Source organism: Fistularia commersonii, chromosome 32 (genome assembly GCF_037954325.1).
Source record: "Fistularia commersonii isolate RoL2024-O1a breed Wild chromosome 32, RoL_Fcom_v1.0, whole genome shotgun sequence".
Taxonomy (NCBI): domain Eukaryota; kingdom Metazoa; phylum Chordata; class Actinopteri; order Syngnathiformes; family Fistulariidae; genus Fistularia; species Fistularia commersonii.
This window is the reverse complement of record NC_141315.1, coordinates 8,235,730-8,252,500: the sequence shown is the minus strand read 5'-3', so window position 1 is coordinate 8,252,500 and position 16,771 is coordinate 8,235,730. Positions and strand designations below refer to the sequence as shown.

Below are 16,771 nucleotides of genomic sequence, written 5' to 3'. Positions count from 1 at the left end.
AATGCAATAAATAAATAAAGTCAACATGTGTCTTAAATATATAAATAAGTAGATAAATGAAAACAGCCAAGGAGCTCTTTCAGAAAAACCGAAAGTCCACTCCGGGGAGCAAGAGCTTAAGGCGTAAACTGCCATTTGTGCTATAATTGTGGTAATCGTTATTATTATTATTATTATTATTGTTATTATTAATATAAATTGATGAAATAACCCCGGCCCTGCAGCCTGGTGATAATGTGGCATCATAAATCAACAGGCTGGAAAGTCTTCCATCTGCAATTAGGCGCTTCTATAAAACCAGAGTTAAATAAAGATGTCAAGGTTATGCAAATCTTTATCAGATCCATAAATAAGACCAGTGTGTGTGTGTGTGTGTGTGTGTGTGTGTGTGTGAGCGGTGTTGATCATCAATCATCCCGGCATTTTAATGAAAACAGCCGTTAATTACTGTCTAATTACACTTTCTCCGTTGTTTTAAGGGTGAAATAAGGAAGAAGTGTTTTGGTTGTTAAATCCTCACCTGTACCACTCCAGCCCGTTGTCGTAGTTGCGGTCGAAGAAATGCGGCTCCGCGCCCACGGCTCTCACGTCCGGATGGACCCGCAGGAACTCCAGCAGGGCCCGGGTCCCTCCCTTCTTCACGCCGATGATGAGCGCCTGCGGCAGGGTCTTGCTCCCGTCCCCCAGCGGGCTCACTTTACCTGCGAGTCCCGGCGGCGGGAGGAGGAGCGACTCTCCGGGGGCCCGAGCCGCGGCGGCTCCCGAGCCCCAAGGCGGGCGTCCGCCGGCCGGGCGTCCGCTCGGCACCGCGCCGGCGCTCCACTCGTACGCCAGCCGCTTCGTCCGTAGCGTCCGGAGAAGCGGCTCCGCGGTCCTCGCCGGCGCCGAGGCGACCGGGAGCGGGTCGGCGCCGGTGCCGCGGCCGGCGAGGCAGTGGAGGAGGAGGAAGGAGGTGAGGACGGAGCACAGCATGACCGCCGCTCGCCGGGAGATGCCGCGGGAGGACGGGGGGTCCGGCTTGCCGAGGCGGCTAAAAGCCATAGCGGTCCCCGGGCGTTCGGCGCCGGAGCCACGGCCATGTCAGGCGGACGTCGCCGGCTCCTCCGGCCATGAAGAACCGCGGACCTGTCTGTCCTCCACCGGGGGGGATGTGGACACCGCCTCCGCCGGTGATGGGGAGAAAAATAAACCGAGCGTATATCCACCAGCTCGTATACGGAGGTGAACCCGGGGTGACGCCGCAGGTGGGTGCCGCCTCTCCCGCCTCTTCCCCGGGATGCCACGGCGCGCACCGGAGCTCCAGCCGCACGTGGATGGAGTTGTAAACTTGTCTCGCGTGTCGGGGGAGGGACAAAGAGCTGACGGACAACGGCGCGGACCAATCGGGAGGGAGGGAGACGCGAGAGCGGACCAATGGCGTGGCTCCGGGGCGTGGTGTCATTACGCGGTCCCGCCCCCTCAGCCCGTCCCGGTTAAATTAGAGGGAAGCTTTCAGGAAGAGCCGTTATTATCTATCAAATGGAAAGATCGGGGACGCGCACACGCACGGCACACCGATAGGAGGAGTTGTGTCACACGCACGCGTGCCGTGCGTGTGACACAACTCTTCCAACTCCGGAGGTCAATGATAGATGTGTTCACTGGATCATCCTTAAAGTTTCCCCTCCCGTAAAGACACCGCCTTTTCTTTTCTTTTCTTTTCTTTTCTTTTCTTTTCTTTTCTTTTCTTTTCTTTTCTTTTCTTTTTGTCTTTTTCATTTAATTGAATATATTAAAACTCATTCCTTTTCATTTTTATGAATTTGTTATATATATTTCAATGATTTATTTACTCATTTTTTTACATTTTCATTTCATTTTTAATTAAATTACACCTTTTATTTAACGAAATAACCCGAGGTTGAAGAGGAGGGCCAAAAGAGGGAGCGGTTTGTACTCGTTTTTTTTTCATTTTTTTATTTGATTTTTCTTTTTAAATTTGATCCCAGCAGGTGTCAAAACCACAGAAACCACGGACGGCGTACTCAGTTGAAATTATTCAGATACTTTACTTAAAAAAACACAGCCGAAGTACAAGAGTGTGATTAGAAAATGCCCTTCGAGTATTTAAAGTTCTCCAAAATGCAGACTGCCTTCTCTCTGTGTACGACAAGTGGGTATTTTTACACATTTTTTTACTCCAGTACTTCCCTACTGCAGGTACAATTTAGCATGAACAGAAATAGCACTACTACAAATGAGATTCCAATGCAAACACTTATATTAAATACATCAACTGGACATAATGGAGTACAAAGTGCAAGTTACTTTTGTATGGTGAGAGTAAATAGAAAGAAATACTCCGTCCGGCGTGAGGTGCGGCTACTTCCTGTCCCGGGCGCCCACGTGCACCTCCTCCCCCCCGCCGTCGACCACCAAGGGAGAGCGTCTCCGCCACCGCCGCCCAGAAACGCCAAAAGGAGCTAAATAATGATAAGGGCAGGAATTGTTTCCTGACAAGCGAACAAGAGGAGAAGCGAATGTTTCACATCTGCTCGGGCCTCCCCGCCATTACCATGAGAATGGAGGGGGCGGAGCTTCGATGGCGCCCGAGAAGGAGGACGGAGCCCTCCGCTCCGCCGGACGCCAGATGTCCCCCCCTTCGATCCGGACAATACGCCGGGGTCGTCCGCCGCTTAACAAATCACACCCCGTGTCTTGCTTGACACTGGAGCAATGTGACCCCACTCACACACACACACACACACACACACACACTCAAACACACACACACACCGCCCAGACCGGCGGCTATGACAGCTAGCATTCCCCCACATGGCCGGCTGATATGATGTTCGTCCACAACGCGCCCATTTCTTGGAAGCGGGCGCCGCAGGGGTCAGTTTTACCCCTGTTGCCGTGACAACGGATCAGAATCTTCAGGAAAACACGCCGGCGGCCGAAAAACGGATCGCCACCGATCCCGACCGTTGAAAACATTCCCCAGAAGAAAGAAGTAGCGACACTTTGAAACTTTAAAAACGACCAAAATAAACCAGACAAAAGACAAACGCACGCCATTTCCATTGTTTTTATCAGGATTTTTTTTTTTACAAAACTTTTATTTCCTCCTATTCGCATCTGTTATTTTCTTGAAATAAAGCACGTCTGCGGATCGTAAACATGTAAATATCCCGCTCTCTGAAAATTATATATCGAGGAAATAACAAGCAAAGATATTTAGATGTTTGTACATGACAATGTACAATAAGTTATAGATTTGGTGAATGAAGTAAAGACTTGTGTTTTCTTTTTACCCTCCTAGAAATTTATGATTTATAATGCCGTCCTAAACTAAGAAGGCTGGGAAGCGCAAGCGTTGTCCATCCAAGTTGGGCTTCTAAATCCAGGGCGTGCCCTGTGAAATCCATCTGTCCTCCGGGGAAGAAGCTTTGACACACACACACACACACACACACACACGCACACACACCTCTTTCAAAGAACAAACAAAAACAGCATGTAATGTGTGTGTATTTGCGCGTATCCAGACACGGGGCCTTGTGAGAAAACAGAAAAACGTGCAAGCGGTCTGAAGAAGCACGTTGAAAAAAAAAAAAAAACAACCCTAATTCCGCTTTCATCTTCACCGTTTAGCCAAATTGCAGCGCCGTGGTTACGGTGACGCAGCCTCCTCGGAATCTTGGACGCGGCCGAGTCGGGATTTGGGAACTTTAAAGGGAGCGAAGAAAAAAAAAAAGGCAAAACATAAACCCTTTGAATGCAATCTGGAGTTTTGCTGTGGGAACGCCAAGCGTGTGTGTGTGTGTGTGTGTGTGTGTGTGTGTGTGGTTGTAGGAATCAAGAATGGCTACATTATCTGTGTGTCTCTGAACTTGATCCTGCCGAGCCGAGAATGAGAACATGGCGGCGTTGACGGTGTTTCCGGCCCGGCGTGGAGGACAGGTTTTAGGAGGCGGGGTTTGGCAGCTGTCAATCAAGAGGAGACGTCTCTGCCGCCGCTAGCGGTGTGTTTCTCTGAACACACACACAAGCGCAGAGGCTTTGGATTTTTGTTTGGAAAAAAATTGATTATTTATTTATTATAATCTTGACCGCTCGGATCCTATCCCAGCTCTCATTGGACAAGAGGCGGGTTCATCCGGCCAATCACAGGGCTGCATATGGAACATCATTCACATCTCATATACAGATTCACTCATTCATTCACACATTATCCTGAAACATACAACCATTCATTTGTAGACGTGCAACCGTTCACTCATTCACAAATAATATAAACATTCAATAATTCACTCATTCATTCTCACATCATGTTGATATTTCACTCATTCACTCTCTCATTCACATCATCCTGAAACACAAATATTCACTCATTCATTGTCACATCATATTGTAACACAAATATTCACTCATTCATTGTCACATCATATTGTAACACAAATATTCACTCATTCATCGTCACATTGTATTGAAACGCAAATATTCACTCATTCATTGTCACATCATATTGTAACACAAATATTCACTCATTCATCGTCACATTGTATTGAAACACAAATATTCACTCATTCATTCTGACCATGCAGTCACTCACTCTCTCATTTACGTCATCCTGAAAAATACAAACATCCCTCCGCAAGTAAAACCATGCAAACATTCACTCATTCATTGTGGCATCACATCAAAACACACTATTATTCACTCATTCATTATAATATTATATAGATATTTCACGCATTCACTCTCTCATTCACATCATCCTGAAACACAAATATTCACTCATTCATTCTAACATAACATAAACACTCAGTCATTCCTCGCATTTTTACATCCTGTAGACATTACACTCATTCACTCTTGCATCATTTATAAAATTATTCACTCATTCATTCTGAGCTCATATAGACATGCAGTCATTCACTCTCATTCTCATGCCATCCTGAAAAAATGTCATGTCATCTTGAAACAAACATTTCCACGTCGCATAAAACCATGCAAACATTCACTCGTTCATTCTCACATCCTACACATACTGTCGGAATTGAACCAGGATCCCTCTTGCTAACCGCTGCAGCCCAAAAAAAAAAAAAAAAATTAAGATAAAATAAAATAGAAAAGTCCATCTCCGACTTTCCAAAACAGAACGCTAATATTCATTTGGAGCGATTTGCCGAACAGAAGGAGGAGCGGCGTTCCACTGAGACGTCTCCGTCCAAGACAGATTGACTTTTAAATGAATTTTTAAAAAAAGAGATATTGAAATAATACACTGTGCAAACTTACGCCGTGTGCATGTGTATGTGTGTGTGTGAGGAATGACTCAATATTTCACTGCAACTTTCCGCTGTTTGAGGAAATGTACTGGTTCTATATACACAGCTGTTGGCCATTCGTGGGGGGGTGGGGGGCTCTTCTGCTTGGTTGGCAGGCCTGGCGCCCGACAGGAAGGGTTTCTATTGAGCGCAGCCACTCAAATAAACCTTGCTCTTAATCAGATTAATGCTCATCTGAAGTGAGCCGCTCCTCCAAGCAGTCCACAAACCCTGTTTGAATAAAGCAAACAAATCCCCCCCCCCCTCCCCTCCCCACGCCGCCGCCCCCTCTCATCATCACATTCGTGTTTCCCGATGTTCTCGGAGGGGGTGGGGGATTTAGACGCTGATAGTCTTCTCCGTGGCACGGTTTTATTTATTTAAAATAAAAAAAAAAAAGAAAGCCCTGCAAAGCGACGCTTCAATTGGTGTGGAATTGCGTCCCGCTCGGTTCCTGTGGCGCATTCCTTCCAGCGAGGGGCGGCAGGATGCAGCCGGTTGGCCGGAGGGCCGCAATCAGGCCTGAGGAGAAGCTGGTGTGCGGGAAGGAAAGAAATGTAAAGAATATTTCATGAACTGCATTGAAAATGACACGGATACTCCGTGTAACACCTCCTGTAAAGCTACCGGGTGGCTGGGATGTCTTAGAAAGACGTCTCCCACGGGCGTGGAGGGGCTTTTCTGCAGTGATTTTCTATTTCCTTTGGCCCAGGAGACCGGAAAGGACATGCAGAGGTCCTGTTTACCCGACGCACCTGAAGGAAGTGGACTGGAACCAGGTAGGAGTCTTCTATTTCACACATACATCGCATAGGCTCACACTAATAGTTTTTTTTTTTTTTTTTGTATATATTTTTTAGATTTACAAGAATTATTTTTATTTCCTAAATATAATCAAATTAATTTTATTTAATTATTTTGTTTTATTAAAATTAATATTATTTCAATTATTATGATACAATTATTATTATTATTATCATACAATTTCTGGACCGGCAAAATCATTACCTAGAACTAACATTAAGTCAAATTTTTCCTTTGTTTTAGTGTAAAGGAGGTAAACAGGTTAATTATAAAAATCTTTATATGCAACTCTTTCTCTAACAAAATAAATGACAAATTAATATTAAAAATGAATATTAAAAAGAATTGATGAAATTACACCCGAAAAATATTTTTGAGTTAAAAGAGCAAATCTTGTCACTGTGGGAAAATTTGCCACAAGGATTTATTAGAAAATTGATCGGTAGCATTTAGAAGAGGAGGTATAATGTTTACAAAGCTAATGGTGGCAATTCTGGTTAATAAATCAATCTTTTTAATTTTGCCTGTTTGTTTTTTTTTTTGCTATTGTTTTTGTGTTTTTTTTTTATAGAAATAAGAACAGATTGGTTTAACAACGTCACTTGACATTTTTTCAAAAACTCATTTTGTTTTCAAATTTTGAAGCAAAAAGTGCATTGCAAAGTTATTTTTTCATAAAAAAAAAAACAAAAACAGAAATTCCATGCCGTTTCTTTTTTTTCTTTTTTTTAAATAACACAGTTTCTGATGGTTTGTACCTCTGACTGACAGTTGACATGTTGAAATGATGAATCTGTTTCTGGGTCGGGGGTGGACTTTTCCAAAACCGATCGAAGCTTTCTCGCCCGACTGTTGCTGTAACGTGACCTTTTAGAAACCGTATTTACCGGTGAGGGATTCATGTGGCAGTGAAGACGACGCGTTGCATTCATTAAATTAAAAAAAAAAAAGAAATAGCAATGTTAGGGAAGTGCCGCCATTTCCTGCAGCCAAGAATCTTTTAGGTTCTTTCATTTTAGGTCAAAATACCCGACAGAGCGCGGCCTGTGCGGAAACCGAATTAGCTTTAGCGTCGAACCTGCAGGCTATCTGTCAGGAACAGCTCCTGCATACACACCGCTTTACTAGCTGTGTGTGTGTGTGTGCTTTTTGAGCACTTACCGAGGTGCGAATGAACTCTCTGCAGCGACGGACGCGCCGGAGTTGGAACGGCGTCCAAACCAAACAAGAGCCGAGGAGTGTGTGCGCGATCGCGGCGCATACTTAGAATAATTCCTCGTGAAAGCGGAGTGGAAGGTGACGGGCGGGGGAGTAATGGAGGGATCGGGAGGCGTCAAAGTCTGGAAACTTGACGGACTGCGGTGTGTGATGTATGGCTGTTTTTTTTTTTTGGGGAGATCCTATCCCCGCACATCCGTCCCAATAATGAACTCCCTGAAGTGTGTGTGTGTGAGCAGAGATGGGGGGGTGAGACAAGAACGTGGCGGATATTGCCTCGCCTCTGGAGAGGGATCTCCAGTTAATGACAAATGGACGGTTGATGGGACTGGAAGGAGATTCTCCTCTCATCGCTTCTGATCCCACCGATGCGTCCGGGCTTTTCTGCCGCTTGGCAACCAGAAGCTCTGCGGATTTTAGCTCCACGGTGTTAAAAAAACAAACAAAAGCAACCCCGTCAGATGGCTTTACTTGGACTCCGACCGGGGGCCTTTTTGCACGCGTTCTCTGAAAATTATAAAATAATTATATATAAAATAATTGATTGAAAATGTGTTAAATTTAATTTATTAAATCATTTATTTATTAAATTTATTAAAATGTATTGATCTCTTTCCTTTGTCAAAGCAGCGTGACAGTTATATCAGATATTTAAAAAAAAAAAAAAAATATATATATATATATATATATATATATATATGTATATATATATATATAAATATTTAGAAGACAGAAGCTAGCAAGAATAAATAGACAGCAGGGAGAATAACAACAACAACAACAACAACAACAACAACAACAATAATGAGGGTGAATGGTTGTGTGGCTCCATATAAGGTGATTTTTCTACGACGTGATTGGCTGCATGGGTGTGTGTCGGCCAGCGTCCTCGAGGGGGTCACCCCCCCCCCCCCCCCAGCGCCCAGCTAGTAACCCGCGGCGACACCAGCAAAACAACAAGCTTTTCGATTCAATCTGAACAAGGAGCTTCACGCCTTCACATCGACTTTTCAAAATTGCACCCCCCCCCCCGTCTCGCCGCCGCGAATGACGAGGAAATTATTATCCCAGGTGATTTTTCCTCTGTTGGTTCTACAATGACGCTGTGAGATGAGACGACCGCACGGAAGCCGCCGCGACGGGGGCCACGGGTTTGGAAAAAATTTGGAAAACAGGTTTCGGCTAAAGACCCGGCGCAAATGTTGCTTTTAGCACAGCGGCTAACAAGTTAGCTGCTCTGAGATAACAGGGTGAAGGAAGTTGTCGTGGATCCGTCTGTAAGCTCGCTAATCTCAACGCGTTCAATCCAAGGGCTTCAAATTAGCTATATATTCACAATAAACAAAAATAAACCCATCTATATATAGATGAGAGAGCGTAGGGACTGTGGAGAAGATGTGAAGGTACCGTTATGGAGTGACGAAGGCTCACAGCGTTCTCCTTCTGTAACATTTTTTTTTTTTTTTTTTTAAATTTCTATTTTGTAATCTATATCATCTCAGATCGGACTTCCCGTCTCTTTGTAATTTATCAGCGGTCAAAAAGACGCTAATGTTTAGCGTGGTGGTTTAGCTCTTCTGGAATGGCTGTGAATGTCACACACACACACACACACACACACACACAATGTCAGCACAACCTCATTTTCGATGTACAGATAAGAGAGATAGCGCCGCCACAGTTTGACACAGCTAATTTAGAGCCGGTCTTTCACAGAAACCTGGAATACATTACGTCGCCGGAACACCATAATAATGGAGGAGCATCGATCAAACGGGGGCCTCGCCGCAAACGGCGAGTAATAAAGCTTATCTCCGGATGACACCGTCTGTCCGCCGCAGCCTGCCAGCCCCGACGGCGAGCCCAGCCCGGGCGCCGTTGTCGACCGCCGGTTAACGTCCCGTAAATACGCGGCTTGAGCGGCGTTGAGGTTTTTAATAAGGTAAAGCTGACGGCTGGTGGACACAAACACCCGGTTGTTCCCAGAAACCATAACACACACACACACACACGTGCATGAGTGGTGTTTCTTTGAATATTTATGTCCACCCCGGCCTGTCATCACAACACACACACCCACATTGTCAGACATCGGTGTGCTCAAACCCGCTCTCCCTCACCCTTATCCGCCTTTAACATGTTCCTATAATTTTTTCCAGCCGTTAGCCGGACCCGACTTTGGCTCTCATCTCCACTTTCCATATTATGTCGTTTTTTTTTGTTTTTTTTTTTGTTGACGTACGCTTTCGGAGCTTGTTTTTTGCCGGCTGTTCTCAAAGTCGTCATTGTACCCGGCGGGGGTGGTGTGTATGTGTGTGTGTGTGTGTGTGTGTGTGGGGGGGGGGTGATGTCATGCCTCCCCGAACACCTGGGGATCCCGGGGGTTTGTGTCAGAGCCTGTTTGGACGCGGTTTTTCATTGGCGTTCGGCTTGCGCGGCGCGTTCGGCGTGATTTATGGCGAGGATGGGTGGGCCCGTCGGTTTCGGAGCAGGCGGCGGCGGCGGCGGGGGGGGGGGGGTGTCTGGTTTGTCGAGCGTGTCGTGAAAGAACGGCGAGGGTTCTGCAAACACGACCAATGGATTTACATAAACCGGCTCTCTTGGTTTCCACTCTGGGGTGATTAAAATTCAAGCTGCTTACCTTTACGCTGAGATTCACACACACACACTTCAAAAAAAACCCCGAAATATAGGATATGTGGCCGAGGCCGGCTGTGACTCAACTTTTAATATCAGTATTGTGGAAAATCTTTGTAAGATGCACAAATACGCAGGAATTTTTACACATTTGTTCGTTCTTTCATTCATTTCCAGGGTTGCAGGCGTGCTGGAGCCAATCTCAGCTGTCATTGGTCGAGATTTGGGGTTCACCGGAGCCACATATCGATGGCTGGAATGCAAAACCTCCTATCTGAAAAAAAAAACCACTTTTTTCAGGAAATGAAAAAAAATGTTTCATTTGATTATAGTACGGTCTTTGTAAAAGATATTCAAGAAGATTCTGTAGTTCACAGACTATATTTCTATGTTATAATTTAAAAATACATAGCATGTATTTTTACCACTGACAGTGCGGATCAGTGTTTTTTTCCTATTTTTTTCTGCTTCATGGTGCCGTAGAGGTTTATCATGTGACATTTATGTCAAAAGAAAGGGCGGGATTATCTTGAAGATAGACTGAAAATGTGGAGCCGTCCAATTTCTCACCATTGAATGTAAAAACCCAAAATCGAAAAATTTGCAGATAGGTTTTGCATTCCAGCCATCGATATAGAGACATGCAACCATTTCATATTCACACATCAAAAAGATCACACTTTTTCAGCATGTGAGCTACTTATAAAATGACCAAGTCAAAATAATCTACTCACAACAAAAAGGGAAAATATTCTTTATATGTACAATGTGTTTTATTGTTCCTTGCATAACCGAATGAGCCAATATTGCACAACACAAAATAAATGGCTGGAATCCCAAACCCCCTATCTGCAAATTTTTCAATTTTGGGTTTTTGCATTGAATGGTGAGAAATGGGATGGCTCCACATTTTCAGACTAAAAAAATTAGGAAAAAATTAAGAAAAAAACACTTATGTGCATTGACAGTGGTAAGAATACATGCTATGTATTTTTAAATTATAACATAGAAATATATTCTGTGAACAATAGAATATTCTTGAATATCTTTAACAAAAACCATACTGTAATCAAATGAAACGTTTTTTTCATTTTCATATAGGAGGTTTTGCATTCCAGCCATTGATATGTAAATTGTGTGATCAATGTCTTGAGCACCCTTGATACACTCTCTTAAGTTTAAGAGAAAAAAAACAAGGGCTAAAAATTTGGACATAACTTGCCGACTAGCTTGTTATTTTTGCAGCGCTTTGTTTGTGCATGTGAAGTGACCTCAGTGACCATGTGACGTCATCTGATTGGCTGCCCTGTATATCAATCAAGTGACAGGATGACGATAGGCTGGCGTCTATTTTTTTTTATGTCACGCCATCTACCAGTATTGCCTTTGCGTTCGACTGGTACATCGCGATAGACGTATTGATCCCCCTTGATAGAGGCCATGTGATTGTCTTAAAATAAATAATGCAAACACGTGCATTGATCACAAATGATCACTTTTCCACTTCTTCTAAAACTCGAGGCCTTTGCTTTGCTAAGAAAGTTACAGATGTACAGATGGTTGACTAATGCCGGGCTTCCAGATTAAAAACAGGAAGTCGGAAGAAATTCTTCAGAATCGTAGCCGAGTCTTAGCTCCAGTCATCTCGGTTGTAAAGTGTAATCCGGTAATCTTAAGTCTTTGCGCAGTCGTAGCTCAGTCTTTTCCCAGTCTTACTGAAAAAAAGTCCAAAAAAAGCATTATAAAAGGAGGACGTAATGATGGACGACGTAAACAGCGCAGAGCGGCACGACTGTCGCTAAGCTACGACAACACAACGCAGTAAACCCGAGAGTTTGTCTGTTTGTGTTTTCGCGCACCAAGGCTGGTCGCAGCTCGATTTCAAATTTGACTGAAAACTCCGTTCTGAGGCCGATTTCGTTCAGTCCGAGGTCCGACCGTTTCGCCACAACATCTTAAATATGCTGATGGACTCGTTCCCGATCCTGTCCGTCCTCCTCACTTCCTGAAACACGTCGCAAACTCAAGGCCTGCGGGCCAAATGAGGCCCGCCACGTCATTTTAACCGGCCCGTGAGAACGTCTTAAAAGGTCTGATTGTCTTAAAACTAATAAATCAAGCGTGTGCGTTGATCATAAACTAAATTTCCCACCATTCATGCCGCTCATGTGACCGGCGAAGTACCGGCATCCCGCCATTAGATCGCAGCGTATCCACAGCAATGCAGTTTTCAACCACTGGAATGGAGAAATACAAAAAGTTGATGCAGACGGAAAGTTGTTTCAAGAAAGATGGGAATGCAAGTGTAAGATTTTGGATTTGGATGACTAATAAATTATTTAACATTACTTTTAGTTACATGTATACTGTATACATGCGGCCCTTTAAAGGCAACCATAATCCCGATGTGACGCCCCTGATATAAACATTCACATGATACTAAAACAAACATTCAATCTCTCAATAATGCATCAACTGGAGACGTGCAACCATTCACCCTCTCATTCAGATGTCATACCGAGACCCATGTTAGGACGCGGGGGGTGTATTTTCTCCCCTCCCTAATCTGCGGCGCCGTTCGGGTCTACGATCTGTCTGCGGTTGACCTTCTCCCCCGCTGTCAGCGCTGTAATCCCAAGAGCGCGACACCCACGGCGGGGCCTCCATTCTTTATTTGGACCCTCATTCGAGCCGGTCCGACACTTTCACCGTCGCCTGCATTCTCCGTTTGTCCAACGCATCGCATTTAGCGAGGCTGAGCCCCCCGCCGACCCCGCCTGGCCAGGGGTCGCCGAGTTGGAGGCCGGCGGGATGGGGACGAGGCGCTCATCGTCGTCGTGACGATATTAGAAAGATCAGCGTTGTGGACGTGGCTCATTACATCCTGAGTGTTTCTGAGCCCAGCTTCCACCCGGGAGGCATCACGCACGGACGCGGTCACATAGATGTATCGAGACGCGCGATTGGTCGGTGACGGGCAGTCTGGTGATAAGCTGCAATCAGACGGGGTGAATCCCTGTCTCGTCTGCAGGGAATCAGACAACAGGCTCCGCCCACTGCGGGATGTCTCTCTCACACACACACACACACACACACACATAGACACGTACACAGAGCAAACATTAACCTTTGCAGACAAACGTAAACACACACGCGGACTCTCCTCAGCTGTCACCGCCGGCAGCTGACCGACCGTCTTCCCTGGTATTTACCAGCGGGGCTTTTGTTCCCAGACGGTCCCGGACGGCCCCGCGCTGCGCAAATAACGCTTCACCACCAGCGCAGACGCGCTGCGACACCTCATTATTCACATTATTTGCGCACGTGAAGTGTATTTTGTCACAGGCCTTCGTCTGATTCTTGCGGTGGATCTGGATGACTTAAATCAGGAAACCGCAAATCCATGAACTCCACCGCTGCTTGTTTTAATTTATTTTATTCTTTATCTTTTATTAACCCTCCCTGGGGTGTATTTCTTTTCTTCGTATCTGCGATTTGTTTTGCAAAATAAAAACCCATCTGCGAGCCACATCGATTTTGGAGCGTTACCAACCGGTGGTTTTGTTTTTAGCGGCAGCCGCTATGTATTAGCATGCTAGCGTGCTACGACAGGATGATGGGCGGCATCCTGGCGCACAAATGTTGTGAGCGCGGTGCTTTTCTGCAACTCGAGTCCATTACAACTCCATCAGTTGTAATAACACGGCCGGGGGTCTGGCAAGAAACACAGCCGAGTCAGAAGCATTTTTTCCTCCACATAAAACACAACGTCAGCGGGATTTATGCTTTGCAATTGGCTATTTTCTGATTGGCTGCCAGAGTTAATTTTTCTTATTTTATTTTATTATGTCATTATGAAAACTGGCAGTACTTACCGAGATCTCGCTCCAGACGTGGACCCGTCTCAGAGCGATTTTGCTCATTATTATTCCGTATCAAAAGGTTTGTAGTAATAATAACAATAATAATAATAATAATGATAATAATTTTCATAATAATAATGTAAATCCTAAATGCTGATTTATTTTGAACCCAATGATGCCATCTGTCTGGGCTGCACTACAAAAACAAAAAGTCCAATTAGCAAGAAAATTACGTCTTTTTGCGATGTTATTGCACGAGATTTATAAATAATCCCAGAGCCCATAAAGATGTTGGAGAGGGAGGTAATTTGGGGGCTTCTCCGAGTTCTCTGTTTGGTCGGGACGCGCTGTTAACCCAAAGCCGAAGTGTTTTAGCTCTAAGCTGACGCTCGAAGCGCGCCGTCGCCCGGGTCACAGTTTACATTTCCCCGTGAAGCCGCCCCGTCTCGGCGCAGGAGAGCGCACAGATGGGACGACTCCGGCAACTTCTCCAGATGTCAGCTCTCCCCAAACAAATGTGACGGGAGTGTGTGTGTGTGTGTGTGTGTTTGTATAGGACTCTATCTCATCAGCGTCCGGTCGCCCCTTTCGTCCCGCCCTGTCCCGTCTCCCCTCGGCGCGCTAGGCTATCGATGCTAACTGGCTTTCCTGGGATTAGCGCACACCGCACACGCTGGTCCGATTACACCCGAGCTTTTGAGAGGAGGCGGCAACTCACTCGCTCAAAAAAAAAAAAAAAAAAAAAAAGAAAAAACCCCCACCAGGATTTAATGTCTTGGTTATTACAATGTGAGGCTTGTTTCAAAGTATTAGGGATTAGTTTTAAGAAGGGGAAAATTGAGTTGGCCATTTTTCTTTTCTGATTCGCGTTCAGCCACTCTGGCTCGTTGCATGATTTAATTGTAACCCCTGGCCCTGGAGGACCTCGAAAAATCACCGCAGCCGCCGCTTGGATCGCAGCCCCGCTTGTTTGAGGTTAATGATGTCTCGTGTCGGTCCGACTGTGAAATTGAGTTGTGAGGAGCGAGGCGGGACCGCGGAGCTACGCGTCGGATCGTGCAACCCGCTCCCCGGGCCCGCCGGGGGAATCGGACAAGGCGTTGTTACCGGTCGGCGCCTGGAACCGGGATAGACGCTTGATATCGGCCGGTTCCACGGACATCCCGGAGGAGGTATCGGAAAGTGCATGATGGATCGAGATCCATAACTCGCCCGGACGTGTGAATGAGAGGATGAATGGTTGTATGACATCTAAATGAGACCGTGAATGGTTGCATTTCTCAACAGACAACCAACTGTCGCCGCAGTCGTACATTCCTGCAGATTCCTCCTCCACAACATCAGGAAGATCCGCAGATACTCACCCGGGCTCTAGTCAGCTCTCGTCTGGACGACTGCAACTCCCTCCTTGCCGGTGCCCCAGCGGTGACCATCAGGCCTCTTGAGTTTATTCAGAAAGCGGCAGCCCTCCTGGTGTTCAACCGTCCCATAACTCCCCTTCTTATGTCCCTTCACTGGTTCCCGGTAGCCGCAAGTTCAGTTTCAAGTCCTTAGTGCTCGCCTACCGGGCGGTGAACGGGACAGACCCGTCTTATCTCCAGGTTATGGTCGAGCTACATGTTCCAACCCGCCCCCTCCGATCTGCCACCTCCGGGCGACCGTCCACCCCATCGCTTCGGCCCTTCTTGGTCTCGGCTCTTCGGTGGCGGGACGAACTCCCGAAAAAGGTCAGAGCTGCGGGGCCGCTGCCCGTCTTTTGGCGTGAGCTGAAAACATACCTCTTCACCAAGCAGCACCCTGCTAATCGCACTTAGCCTCCAACCCCCCCCATAAAAAAAAAAAAAAAAAACGATGAGCTGAATGTATGTACGTATATGATTCTGGGTCGGCTATTTGGTTGAGTGGTCACTTCTGACTTCCGACTACTGGTACTTCCGATCTGCGGTGACTGAATTGCACTTCTTGTAAAGTGCTTTGGATAAAATCGTCAACCAAATGATTGTAATGTAATGTAACGAATGAAAGGCTAAATGGTTGTATGACGTGCAAATGTGAGCGCATGGTTGTTGCTTAAAATCCCAAGGTGAGAAAAGGTTATATAAACGGAGAGGATCTACCAACTGAGTAAATAGAAACCTGTTTCAACAAATCCCTCTAAGTGGAATCAAACTGACAATGATAATCAATACGATCTATTCCAAGTGAATGTCAGTGCCTTTTCCAATTTTCTCCGATCGAGGATTTGTGAAACTCTGTCGCGTCTCATCAACGATCCAAGCCGGGATTTAGAAAACGTATCACATTGGTTTCATGTTAAATGCAGCGATAACAAACACACACACACACACACACTAATCCCTGCCCGTTGGTGTGTGTCTCCCCGTGGGGTAAAAAAACAACAATATCCCACCCTGATAATTATAATAACAGCATTGTAACTGGTAGCCGCGGCTCAGTCAATTGCTATTTGGGGCGAAAACGCTAATCACTCGGATTTATCTGATTTCGAGTGTGTGTGTGTGTGTATTTTGGGAGTTTTCACAATGATTCACCTGCTGAAATCACACCTGCTGATTTCTTAGATATCTTGTTGGCAGCCGAGAACCAGTCAAAATGGCCGGGCGTTGTTTTGCAGTGTGTTGTAGGAGTGTTTTCGGGCAACGGCGCCTTTGTGTGTTTTCTGCAGAAGCGAGTAGCAACAGTTTCGGCAACGGACAGAAAACTGATGAAACCGCCATTCGAGAGGGTTGGGGGGGCGGGGGGGGGGGGGGGGGGGTCGCTGAGCAAACAGCTCACTCCTGCTCTCAGGCTCGGCGTTGAGCGGATTCTAATGAGGAACCTCTCCGCCCCTCCGCTCGCCGTTTTCAAGCTAACCGCTACTTAGCTGGTCAAAGATTTATTTTTTCCTACAAAAAAAAAAAAGGGCTGACAAGA

General features: G+C 45.8%; 1 protein-coding gene across 1 annotated transcript in view; it reads right to left on the bottom strand.

Annotated features, from left to right (window-relative positions):
• The window catches only part of LOC147215332 (heparan sulfate glucosamine 3-O-sulfotransferase 3A1-like), a 35,449-nt gene extending 34,142 nt beyond the window's left edge, over positions 1–1,307 (bottom strand). Inside the window, exon 1 of the mRNA XM_086139697.1 lies at positions 521–1,307. Within this exon, the coding sequence (XP_085995823.1) occupies positions 521–1,041 (521 nt within the window). The 5' untranslated portion in view covers positions 1,042–1,307. The remainder of the gene's footprint in view (positions 1–520) is intronic.
• Between the last annotated feature and the right edge of the window lie 15,464 nt (positions 1,308–16,771).